Genomic DNA, 12765 nt, shown 5'->3' on the forward strand with positions numbered 1-12765 from the left:
AGTCTAACGCAGTCTGCTGCTGCTCAGTTGAAGACCGGCTTTGCATATGAAAACCTTACGCTGTTAAAAAAGCCATAGAAATTGCCCTGAGACGATCTTGCACAACGTTCTGCACTGAAAAACACTTTCAATGTATTGTATGCGTCCCAGAGAAGGCTGATTACTCTTTCAGTTGTGATAATGGCTAGGGTTAGAGTGCGCTGGGAAAAGCAGCTGGCAGACATACCTTTGTCATTCAAATGACCAGAATTGTATCCATCCGTGGAAATGGTCCAACCCGTGCAAGTCCAATTAATATAATTTTCTCACTGGCACATTTATAAGCACAATAGAGCACAGAAAAAGTCAGCAGCAAATGGATTTTATCCTGAGCTGTTTGTGTTCTATCTCTGAGCATAAACGGCTATAATTAGTGAGTCAGCAACCACAAAACCAATCTGCGTATCACAATGGTGGCCATACTCCAGCTTGCACAAACACAAAAGGCCTGATTTGGTATGCTTGATAAATTCTCTCTGCAGATTAGGCAACATGTGCTCTTGTACAACAGTAAGATAGCAAAGAATGGAAAACCTTTGACCTCAACACGCAATCTCCAAAATATACAGTCACCCACACACACACACACACACACACACACACACACACCTGACGCTGGTCTGGAAGAGGTGGGATACGGAAATTGCTTCATTACCACAGAATGGACTCTTTTGTAAACAATGCGTATTTCTGGCATCTCAGCAGATCATTGAAGAAAGAAAAACATCTCCTTTCTAAATGGGTTTTTTCTTCGCTTCAAGGCAGGGTACAAGGAGCACAGTCTTTCCCCGAACCAGAGCGGCTCGGACAGGCAGAGGAGGCTGTGTTGACAGCCTGAGTTTACTCATGGAAAAAGCGCACAATGTGAGTTCTGTTCACCGACTGACTTTGGAAGCAAGTCAGCGGAGAACAAAGCTGTCTCAGTCCAGCTGCCCTCCGTGGGTTTCTGGTCTGTCCTCAGGTTTTATAAAGTTGCTCTGCAAAGGGACACATCAGGGCCGTCTCTCACGTAAAGCTGTGGGGGCCTGGCCCCGTGCCCACCAGCAGTTACAGCTGAGAAAGTTAGCACTGTTCACTCCGTGTATCAGCGTGTGTGAGTAGGACTATGGAGCAGGTCTGGGAGGGGATCCAGGCCAAAAGGCACAGACAGGTTCACCAGGAAGAAACACTTGGCGGGAACTTCACACCGTGGTCAGAAGCTTGAGGTAGTTGGGCATGCAGAAGCCAGCGGGCTTGTGTATGCTGCCTGCACGCCTTGCTCTCTCATGCTTTGGCTGAATATTTGCAGATGAAAAACGTGATCTCAGTGTCCTAAGCAACACCGCTGCAGCTGTGAATGAGCATGTTTGGGTGAGGTAATGAGAAAGTCCACGTGTAGGTGAGCACGTATGCATGTATTCATGCATGTGTGTGTGTGCATAACAAGCGTACGTAGCATGTGTACATTCCATGGAAACACACCCTTTCCTTGCTGTCAGATCAATAAGATTAGGCCAATGACGGTGAGGGAGAGGGACTTAAAACAGGCTAAAGGGCCTGATCCTCAGACAAAGACCAACACCATGCATTGTCTTTCACAATATCTGGCACAAAATGCATAGGAAAAGGGTGGACATACTCTACTCCAGGGTACTGTATATAAAGCAGTGGAAAACAAAACTAAACGGCTGTCACGTGTACTGACCCTCAGTGGACTCTGTGCCTAAAAAGAAATGACTCAGCCCTCATCTGTAGCAAATGCAGAAAACAAGTCAATGGGAGACCTGGGGTGTAGACAGCTGCTGAATCAATTGTGGAAGAGGCAGTTGAGTTATGTATGGATTTTGGCCAGAGTGATCGGTTCCCTTTTAGGGAAAAAAAGGAAACGAACGGCTGATAATAAGAGAAATAGGCCTGGGAACAACAGGCGCTGGCTTAGGCTGCAGTCAGGGTGTCTTTGATTTGTTAATGGTTATGGTTGGGATGATGAGCTGCGGTTTTGGGCACAGATTTACTGAAAGGAGTGAAGGTTAGGACTGGACATGCACGAATTGTCTAAGACTTTGTGTGTGTGTCTTGGCTTTTCCTGCTGGCCTAATGCTGGCTGGTTTGGTTAGCGGCTGACCGAGAGTAGTGAGTGGGTTGACAGCAATCCCAGTATCCTTTCAGGGAAGTTCTTTGTTTCAATTGCCACACAAGATTTTTGTTTCTTCTATGAAATCACTACCCACACCCTTATATTTATATGCACGCACACACTGGGAAACAAGCAGCTTGCAGGGTACAACAGGGGCCGCAGCTTCTGCAGACAGCACACAAACATACAACGCTGAGACGTCTCGTGCCCCTGCCAACCAGCGGCGGTCTGGCTCGGCCAGTAATAGCCCTGCCACAAAGAGGGCGAAGCCAAGCAGAACTAACAGTCCTTTCACAAGGGCAGAAAGGCAGGACAGAAGCGGCGTAGGTGAGCAAGTTGATTTGTGGGAACAAAGTCAATTTGTACCATAGCATCATAGCGGGCACTGCCTTCCTGTCTGATGAACTGTTTGCGAACTTCCACAAACCTATGAGGAACAAATTTTACTCTGATTCACTCCATTTTATCCCCATTATTAGTCTACGAGAGTAAGTAGGAAGAAAACCAAGTTGCTTGATTGTGCCTTTGGTTTTCAACTATCACTACTTCTGATCACATTTGTATGAAGTGATGCAGTTGTATGAATTACCTAACCCATTACAGAGAATGCTGTTGCTTGTTCCTGTCAGCAAGCAACAGCAGGGGAATTCCTCCAAAATAGCAGTTAGGGGCCTTATCATGAATGAAAAATGTAAACCATCCTAGAGTGTAAAATTACCAAACACCACCCTACCAAGACCCCGGGGCTTGTACTTGACACAAATACCTCAACAAAATGGTTGGCCTCAGTTGTGATTTCCTATCTTCCTGTGTCTGCCTTCCCCCTCCCTCTCCTACACTTATCACATCCTCTTTACTCCCTGACATGTGGGTAATACGTCTGGCTCACCATGTTGCTTCTGACCAAATGCTTGCAGCCGTATTACATCAGCAGAGTACAAGATCCCACGAAACATACAAGAGACAACATTAGGTGATCGTACGCCAACAGCAGCAGACACTGACATTGAGTTTTAACAGATCGCAGCAGAGGGATGAACTGACAAGACCACTGAGTGAGTCAGTATGAAAGTGAGAGAAAGCCAGGGCCAAACCACTTCCATGTGTGAGTTTACAGGTCCCAAGAAGAATCTATGTTCTGACTGGGTTTCTTGAAGTGGTGTGAATAAAAGGTCTGCTTTAATGTTCCACTGTATGTGAAGACAAATGCGATCAGTGGAGCTCTCATGCCATGGGAGCAAGTTTACAGGATACATTTGCTGTCACTAGCAGGGCATGCTAACACAGATCTTAATAACCGCTTGTATCTAAAGAAAACTAGGGGTTGATGGATGTTGGACTCACTATGGAGTCCAACAGAACGGAACGAATAAGATCCTAACCACAGAGTCCCAGTCTGGTCACAGAGGAAACTCCTGCTGATGACAGACAAAAGAAAATCTCTGCCGAGACATCTAGACAAACAAGATAATTATCACTCACAGACACATGCGCAAACACAGATGCAGACACACAGGCTCAGATACTCACATATGCAGGCTCATTGCACACATGTGATGATATATCAACACTCACAAGCATGTGCATGTTTGCATCTTTCCACATGCACATGCATACTTAAAGACATAACAGACACACACATACACACATCCTGGCCTCTTACTTAATGAGGGGCCATCAGAGGGGTGGGTGTGTGTTGCGGTGAGAACTCATAAGCTGCTGAAAAATGTTGTTTACAGTTTTCACTGGTGTGAGTTTAAACTGTCATCCATTGGGCTCGGGCTTTGAGATGAGGGAGTTAGAAAACAGAGAAGACTAACAGTATATCTTTCATTGTAACACTAGACTTTAATGATCATACGTCAAAACTACGTTTGTTGAACACACTTCCTGTGGGATTTACTCAGTAAATAGCTCAACATAAACATCCACAGAACTGTACTGTAAATGTTCAGTAATAACCTTTGTGTTATTTGAAAATTAAATAATCTTAAACACACTGCACATTGCCACAGTATTCCCAATCTAAAATGCCGTTTTTCACCTGAAATGTCAGACAAGTGTAAAGATATAGAGAATCTTGAGTATCAAAGGAGAAAAAAACATGTGGAATAAAAACACAACCCGTCACAGTCACATGCTTTGGACTTAATCTGTTCACTACAGCACCAAACCATTTTCTCCAGGTTTCAGTTAAGTTTTCTGGCTGTGAAATGCATGTTGAGTAGGATGAGATTCACCTAACATACACAGAGGTTCAGTGAGTTCACTCAGTGGCACCCCTGTACAATTTTGCAAATGTCACTCAGGAGGCAGCCACCACTTAGCGCCTGTCTATCTACCAGACACCTCACAATCCAAATGGGGAAACTAAACCCACCAGGGACACAAGACAATAAAGACTGCTAAGAGTGGAGGTAATCACACATTCTTGTATTCTCTTTTTTACCTCCCACACAAGGCGAGCATTCATCTTGCACTCTATGCATTTACACCTTAGGACTGTGTTCTGTGCCTGAGGATCTCCAACACTCCATATTTCCATCAACAGTCTGGTCAACCCCATGTCTTGTAATGGAGACTTTTTTCTGTTTTTGCTTCTCTGTCAGTCAGATCCACACCTTCTCTTTTTCACTCTCAACATCTTCCCTTCTTGTTTTCTTTCACATGACATCAATCTTGCTCTCCAGATCTCTTTCTCTCCCTCCTTCTCCTACTTTATGTTTCCTGTACTCTGCATGAGTGCATTCATATGTGAAGAGCTGCACATTATGCCATCTGTCTGTCACATTTTTGCAAGTACTGCTCGACTTAGACGGTAAGTGACTCCATGCAAATGTTCAGGTAGAAAGTTGCAAGAGATTAATTATAAAATCCAATTGTGAGGACATGAACTTTAAAAGGGTCTCTACACTTAAAATTAAAAGGTGATAAATATCGAGTGGCAAAGCTTTCATCAGTCAGGGACAATATGCTTCCCCTTGCACATAATGAGCTGGGACATCAGGAATGCTATTTGTGAAGAGAAGGGCAGAACCTTTTGAAGAATCCCCATATTGTAATGCAAAATTACATGAATTGAGTAAAGCTACTGGTTGGCTGCTGTTGGGGTTGTCAGTTCCAGTTGCAGGTCATTTGAAGGTTACCTGCGGCTTCCTGGCACTGGCTGCGGTTGATGTAGGCGAAGTGGTGGTGGCAGCTCTGAGACTCACACACACAGCCCTCAGTGGTCAGGTTACACCCGGAGAACATGCAGGCCGGGTTGGATGGCCCCACATACTTCTCTCTGTGTCTTTCCCGGTGCTCGTGCCGCCGACCCTCTGAAAACCAACCGTGAACACACACACACACACACAAACACACACACATACACATAAACCACAGTCATCAATGAGTCATAGACAATGGCACCACTCAAGAGTGGTGGGGAACCACAAGACAAATCTTAGCATGTGTGTCATCACTATGATATGTAAGTAGCATTAGTCACCTCAGAGCCACATCTGTTATGGATTAGCTCTTCTCAATGGACAGCATTATTCCCCCCTAACTCATTCTGTGTGCATGCATCTGTTTGCAACGTATGGATGGAAGGTGAGGGCTCACCTGAATTGCTGGCCTTCATGCAGGTTTCTTGGTCTGGGTAGGTGAATGAGCCCAAGCAGGAGTGTCGGGCATCACACACACACTGACCGCCTGCTCTGTCACAGCCTGTCATCAGCGGACAGTGCTCGTCCTCCAGGCCAGCTTCTGGATGGTCAGGAAGCACTGTGGTGGACAGGAATGAGTACAGAGGACATTAGAGACAGAGTGTGAACTTCTCACTTGGACTGGTTGCTCGCACTATCTATTTTTACTTTGGGAGAAGAGATCAACATTGGCAAGGGCCACAGGTAAAGAGTAATAACAAGGCAAAATGTGCCAGAAACCAAGATTTATTTCTCTGGAGTGCTGAAAGGCCAGTCAGCTTACAGCCTCTGTTGCAACACATCGCCCTGGCACAACCGTTACTGAAGTGACCAGTGTATTTCTGGGCTACCATCCCTCCTCCCTCCTCATCGTGCCACACTACTTCAGCCATTAAGCCCATTTGTTTGCTTTTGTTCCACAGCATGGGGCCCTCCCAGGGTTTGCATCTCTGCTGGCTGCTGGAACGCCTCTTCTGTACTAAGGCCACTTGCACCATACCCATTACGCCTACTGAGCCTTACCCCCTGAGATGGCACCTCGAGGCACTTCATCCCACTTGGACAAAACTTTATGACAGGAAGCAGAGTAGGAGGGAGTGATGTGTCCGGTAAGTGCCATGTGAGCGGAATAACCACCAAAACCCTAGGATTAAAGGGCCCCCTCTTACACATCGACCACAGTGTTCCTTTCACATGCATGCATGAATAAACACACGTACATATACCAAATTAACCTTCTTCATAGTTGTCCAAGATCAGTAAAAATGGCATCAGAGTAAACAGGATGAGACAAACTGTAACACAGAGTAACCCCTTTCCAAAGCATTTGGCTCCCAGGCCTCAATCAACAGTGTGGAAGCGTGATTGGAGCTTATCATAATACTCTGGCTTTCTTCTCCAAACAGCTACGAACAATGCACCAGAGCAAAAGGTGAAAAGGCTGTCAAACATAAACATGAGCACTTCATAGTGTATTTACCTGACTACTGTAGCAATCATACAGTACCTGAAATGAAGCCTTACATAAGTTATATGAGATATGAGAGATATGAGGATCCTTTTCTATCCCAGTTAGGGATCAGAGAAACAATAATGTGATGACCGATAGTGACTGGAAAAAATGGACTGCCATGGCTTTGCTTTTAAAATTCTGCAAGACATAATAAAACACATATGTTGATTTTGATATTAATTCGAAACAGATATTCCACTAGGGGAGAAGGCCAGTCTTTTACTGTAATAAATTTTACTGTTGAAGTGAATCAATGTTACTTCGATGGTAAGAATCCTTGGAAACACTTTCCCCAGAATTAGGCTTGGTTGTGTTGATGACTCCCGGGTGAAGGTGGATGCTCACAAGCACTTTGGCAAACAGCAGAGGTGAAGGCAATATTACCTTTAACCTGAGCCAGCCTGTGCTGTTAATAGCTCTCCCAGACAGCCAGTGAGACTGGCAAAGCACAAGCAGCCTTTTCAATCAACCAAACCAAAACTTTCCCTGTGATTTCCTCTCACCTTAAAATGATCCTCACCTCTACATTTTTTCCATCCCGAGGCTTTCCTGTGCCTGGGAGGGTATTTTCATTTGAGATGGTAGCGGCAGGGGTGCCTGTCTGTGTGGGGTGCTAAATCTGGCGTGTAGAAAAGGAAGTAGGAGTCAAAACAATTAATGAAAGTCTGGACACTGAAGACGTTGTCTCTTAGACTAATTAGCTTGACACCAGTCAGCCCAGTTTGTTCTAAGCTGGTCTGCTTCAGCCTAGTTCCCTTTAGCTTGACCCTGGTTTAGTCTGGCCTTGTTATCTATTATCTGGCCTGGCATGACTCTTGCCTGGGTCTATGGCTTCATCCCAGAGGGATTCCTCTCTTAGCCACTCAGACTGCTTGTCTTGGCAGAGTCGGGATGGGACAGCTGACCTCTAGAGGCCCTCTGGCTGATAGCGAGCTAAAAAGGAAGTCTTTGAAACATTAGATAATACCAGAGGAAGGGAGAAGTAGAAGGCATGTGAAGAAGTGCAGTGGACATAAAGTCCCTGTAAGACAGACATTCTGTTACGAGCTATGTTAAGTGCCTCTGGAGCTTGGGGAAACTTGCCGTGGGAGGACAGACATAAGAGTACGATGAGAACATCAAAACAAATCATTTAGCTTCTGAGACTGAATGATTTCACCTGACTGACTGACAGACTGATCACTGAAGCAGATATGATACGTTGAAAGGCCCAGATGACTTTTCTTTAGAGCAGGTGGCTGAATACTCAGGAGACGAGACTCAACATGCAAACTGAGGCTGCAACATTTCATTCACTTTTTTACATATCTTTGTAATTTTCAGTGTTTTAATGCAAAACTCTTCTCTTTTGGCAAGCTGCAATCTTTTTGTGGGGCTTAGGCAATTATTTCTGGTTATTATACCTTCAAAAGTAGTCAGATCTACAGGCAACAAAGCTTGGAATTAAACACTTCCCCAATTAAATACAAGGTTAACAATTAATTTCCAGCATATTTCAGCTTCTCCATGACCGCAGGAGTGTTTATAATTAATGGGTATTGCTTTCAAACCTGTCAAGACGATGAACAATAACAGATTAAAAACTGACTTCCATTACCAAGGTACTGTATCCTTCTCATGTAATATTCAACATGTCACCTGTGTTTTAAGGTTGTTGCTTATTCCACTCTAACAAATTTTGACCACCCAGAACACCAAAACTGTGAGGAGAAAGGCAGGGGATCAGAAAGCGGAAACATTTACCCCCTACTCCTGATTGCAAGTCTAATCACTTTAAGACCTTTGTAGCTTGAGGAGGGAAATCTGGGATCAGCCTCCAGCAGCCTGCCTACTGTGGCCCCTGAAAACACACCGGGAGGTGTTGATTTACCCCCACCTAGACCCTCTGGGATATTGAGGCTATGTGTGTATATATGTGTGTGATTTAGGGGTCAGCAGCATACACCAAGGCCCCTGGAGCCACAAGACCAGAGGCATGATTCAATCAGAGGAGCCATTAGGTCTCCCCCTCATTCCAAAGCTGTTAATTTGCAGAGGAGATGTCCTCCAGACGCCAGCGTAACCTGTACATGAGGCACAATCAGCAGTAGCGTCTCCTGGGATGGCCTGGGGCTATGGAGACCCCTGGAAACCCTTGTGGAGCCCTGGCTTGGACCACCCCACAGAGGGATGATGGGAGGGCAGGGTCAGGGGGATCCAGACACCCACTGAGAGCTGCTTACTCTCTCCTACATTGCTGTCAGTCCTCTTCAATCATCCTGAAACAGGCTGGACAGAGTGCAGGTGGAGGGGCTAGGGGATTATTTGTTCCTCAGGGGAAAGGCCATTGCTACTTACCTCATTCACTGCGTGAGGGACCTGACACCCTACACATTTCTTTGAAGTTCAGAAAGTTGCTCAAATTGTGCATAAAATGAGCACATCCACAGTATAATAGCACAGCTCTGCTTGGCAGGGAAACGGCATAGCAGTGTGGATCCACAGGATTGCAAATGAAAATCTGCTGGGGACTTTTGCAATCATGCAGTAAAACCATTACAGCTCAAACAATAGACAAGAAAAGGCAATTTATTAACTAAATTACAGTGTATTCCAAGTTTAAAAACACAATCATCATTGTTGGGAAATCTGCAATCTTGCCCTCGCACGCATGCAAACTGTCATTTTTGCTCCCATCTCAATTCACTGCCTTTTTACAAATGTCTTTTTGAGTTGTGAAGAACAGGACCTACTAGAGCTGGAGTGTAACCTGGTGCCAAATAACTGCTGCCAAACTTATTGTCATGCTCCAGAGCTGAGAGTGAATGAAGCTTTGAGGAGAAGAAAGAGCAGTTGAACATGACTCCTCTGCTGGCAGTCAAGAGCCCCTCGGACCCGGGGAGCTGCTCCAGGCAGCCAGAGACAAGGTAAACACTGACACAGTCACTGCAGTCAGGACTCAACTGACATTTGAATAGTGATGCCCTCAAGCCACTTAATGGGAATGGGATGGTTCTCTATCAGCAGAATGGACACCTACTGTTCTTTTATTAGAGCTCAAAAGCACTATTTTCTCTCTCTGTACTGCCACAAATTCTGTTATTTAGCCTACTGAAATCATTTGATGATGATTTTAATAACACTACTACCCACCTTTACATACTCCAATTTCAGGAATAGTGGCAACTCCTGTTTGGTTGATAGAGGCGCAGGTCAGACCCAGGGCGCAGTAGCCGTGCGCCCAGTCCTTGCCGCCGCAGGGCTCCCACTCCAGCCGGGCACACTGGTCACAGCATCCGCACGGATCCCTGGCCAAGGTCCGGCCACCCTCGCAGCCGTGCGGCGCTTTGACTGGACAAGTCCGTAGATTACACAGCGTGCATTCATGAGCCGAGAGCGCGCGCACCAGAAAAAGGACACTCAATAACACAACGGAGCACTTGCTGAACATGTTTCAAAAGCCTTCTGTAAGTTTTCCAGAGAAACGGTCCGCTTCTGTCAAATGATAAGCCACATGAACTCACCGCGATGCCCACTGTATCTCCAAAGTTACGAAGTCTTCTTTAAAGTTTTGTGATGAGTCTTCCCCCCCCAGGCACTGCTGTTTTATTACACAGCGGACTCAGGTCACTTCAAAAGCAAAAACACCACGAGACTCAAGTGTGCGGATGCGTTTTCAGTGGCAGCAATATCCAAAGGTCCAATATAAGCAGGTAGACGCACGACCCAGGCGTCTCATCTGATCAAATACAAGTAGAAATCCTACACGGAGGCTGTGGACGTCCACTGAGATCTGCTGTGGCAGACAGCGACACACGGGAACGCAATCTGAGACCTAAATTGACATACAGGCATATAGAAATTAGCGGTGCACCCCTCCCACTGACTGACACAGGCACGGACCAGTCACAGGGAGCGAAAGGAGGGAGGATTTGAACTGATTTATCCCCACAATTCGTCTCTGTGTTGCGCAATGATGCAACTTTGAATGTCTTGAATGCAAGTTGCTTTTTCCGCTTCATATTCCGTAAATCTGCAGTTCGGTGCCATTTAAAACATAGCAGTTTGCTATTATTTTCCATTAAAGAAATGGATAAAATCAGCTGCAGACTACTTTACTGTAGGAGAAGCATGAATACTCAATCTGAAATCCTTTTCGTCTTACTGTCAAATACGTTATGAGGCTAAATCATATAAACAAACCAATAAAGATGTCTGAACTTACCCAATAAATGAATATAAAACAGTGACAATAAAATCCAAGCTAACTGTACTTCAATATAAATATATTTTACGTCACAAAGTGCAGTTACAGTCAGGCTTTTGTCACCAACCTCTTAATTGTTCCCTATCTTTGTTCAACATTACAGCCATAAGTATGTCAAAGCCTTATAATCAAACGTATCAGACATTATCAGGGCCATATCATTCCACAGTTCTACCTTTTGCGTGTGGATGAGTGTGTGCTTACTTGTGTTTGTAGGTGTCCGATTGTGTGTGCAGGTGGCTTTGGCAAGATAAAAGGTCATCTGATGTTTGTTGAGCTGTGTTTGTGTACTTGGTGTGTGTGCCTGTGGGCAGTGGGCACAGCTGGAGGCTGCATGTGACAGTGCCACAGACACTGGAGACCTAAAGCAATTCTGTCAATTGAGAACAAAACTATATAAATAAAACACTGTGTGCACCCTTGTTTCTGCTGCACAAATGAGCAAGAGAGTTTTTCTTCCCAGGGTGACAGATCATTTAGTCCTCTGAACCAGTCAAGTGTTATAGTAGCATTGAGCTCTGCTTTATGTCACGTGAAGCTGATGCCTAATCTGAGCAACTAATAATAATGACTGGAAAGTTATAAATACAGAAATATCACATATCAAAAGTATGAGGATGGTCCAATATTGGGGATTTTTTTTTATTATTATGGTGATTGGAAACATTTCCTCTTCAAACACCAATCAGATGTCATCCGGGATGATTTTATCCACAATGTCAACACACAACAGCACCTCGTTCATTTGCAACATCTGCCTGGAGCCACCCGCTCCAACACAAACACAACATCCAGGAAACCAGCCCCGCAGCACGCATAATCAGCCCTTGCAACACAACTCAGCTCTTGTCCTCTGGCTCTCCCTTCACCCTCCCTCACTCCATCCCTCCTTAAAGCTCTTGTCAAATAGGCCGACTCGCTGACCGCTGGCCGGACCCACTGCTGGTTGACGACAGATCAGACCAGGACCTTGGAGAGCCTCGGTTTCCATTGACTTGCAGAGATTGCGACCCAGCGGCACTGACCTATTTACCTAGGCGATGGGCTTTCAAATGGGGCCAGCTGGCTACTCTCAGAGGCCCCTGGTCCTGCTATATGGACCAGAGGTTTGTTTTTGGCTAACCGAAAGATCACAGCACCTTCTAGTTTTCTCTCTATCATGCTAGTAATTTGATGTATAAACACTCTAGGGCATTTTTCTCTCAGAAAGGCAATAATCAATGATACAATAACACTTTGACAGAACCATATGCCCTGTGTCAAATGTTGCATGATGTGGCATTTGGAAAACTTCATCATTGTTAAGTTGGCATCAAACACCACAGTCTGTTGACAATCAATCATGTTGGCTTTGACTTTAATTTCAAATAAGTGCCAAATTAGATCCAGACAAAGCTAATTAGATTTCTGAGTGCCATATTCTCTAAAACCAGAGCACAATCTACTGCACCATGTGTCTGGGTGCTGGTGCTTTGCCTTTGCATGTGAGTCTCTCAATGGAGCAAACACGGGGAAAAGGTGGGGCAGGGAAGGGCATTTTGCCAGGCTTGAATAACTGTAGTGTGTGTGTACTAATGATGTTCTGAGTCACAGAACTCTGGGAAAATACAGCAGTAGCCTAAGGGTGCCAGTTTCCCTCTCCCCTATACTGAGGTCCCTGGTG

The 12765-nt window shown here is 45.2% G+C and overlaps 1 protein-coding gene across 1 annotated transcript in view; it reads right to left on the reverse strand.

Annotated features, from left to right (window-relative positions):
• crim1 (cysteine rich transmembrane BMP regulator 1 (chordin-like)) overlaps nucleotides 1-10697 on the reverse strand; it is a 34798-nt gene extending 24101 nt beyond the window's left edge. Inside the window, exons 1-3 of the mRNA XM_067614962.1 lie at nucleotides 9989-10697; nucleotides 5762-5923; nucleotides 5302-5475 (exon numbers count right to left, since the gene is read on the reverse strand). Of these exons, the coding sequence (XP_067471063.1) occupies nucleotides 5302-5475; nucleotides 5762-5923; nucleotides 9989-10286 (634 nt within the window). The 5' untranslated portion in view covers nucleotides 10287-10697. The remainder of the gene's footprint in view (nucleotides 1-5301; nucleotides 5476-5761; nucleotides 5924-9988) is intronic.
• Nucleotides 10698-12765: the final 2068 nt, after the last annotated feature.

The sequence above is a fragment of the Thunnus thynnus genome, chromosome 16 (genome assembly GCF_963924715.1).
Source record: "Thunnus thynnus chromosome 16, fThuThy2.1, whole genome shotgun sequence".
Lineage (NCBI taxonomy): Eukaryota > Metazoa > Chordata > Actinopteri > Scombriformes > Scombridae > Thunnus > Thunnus thynnus.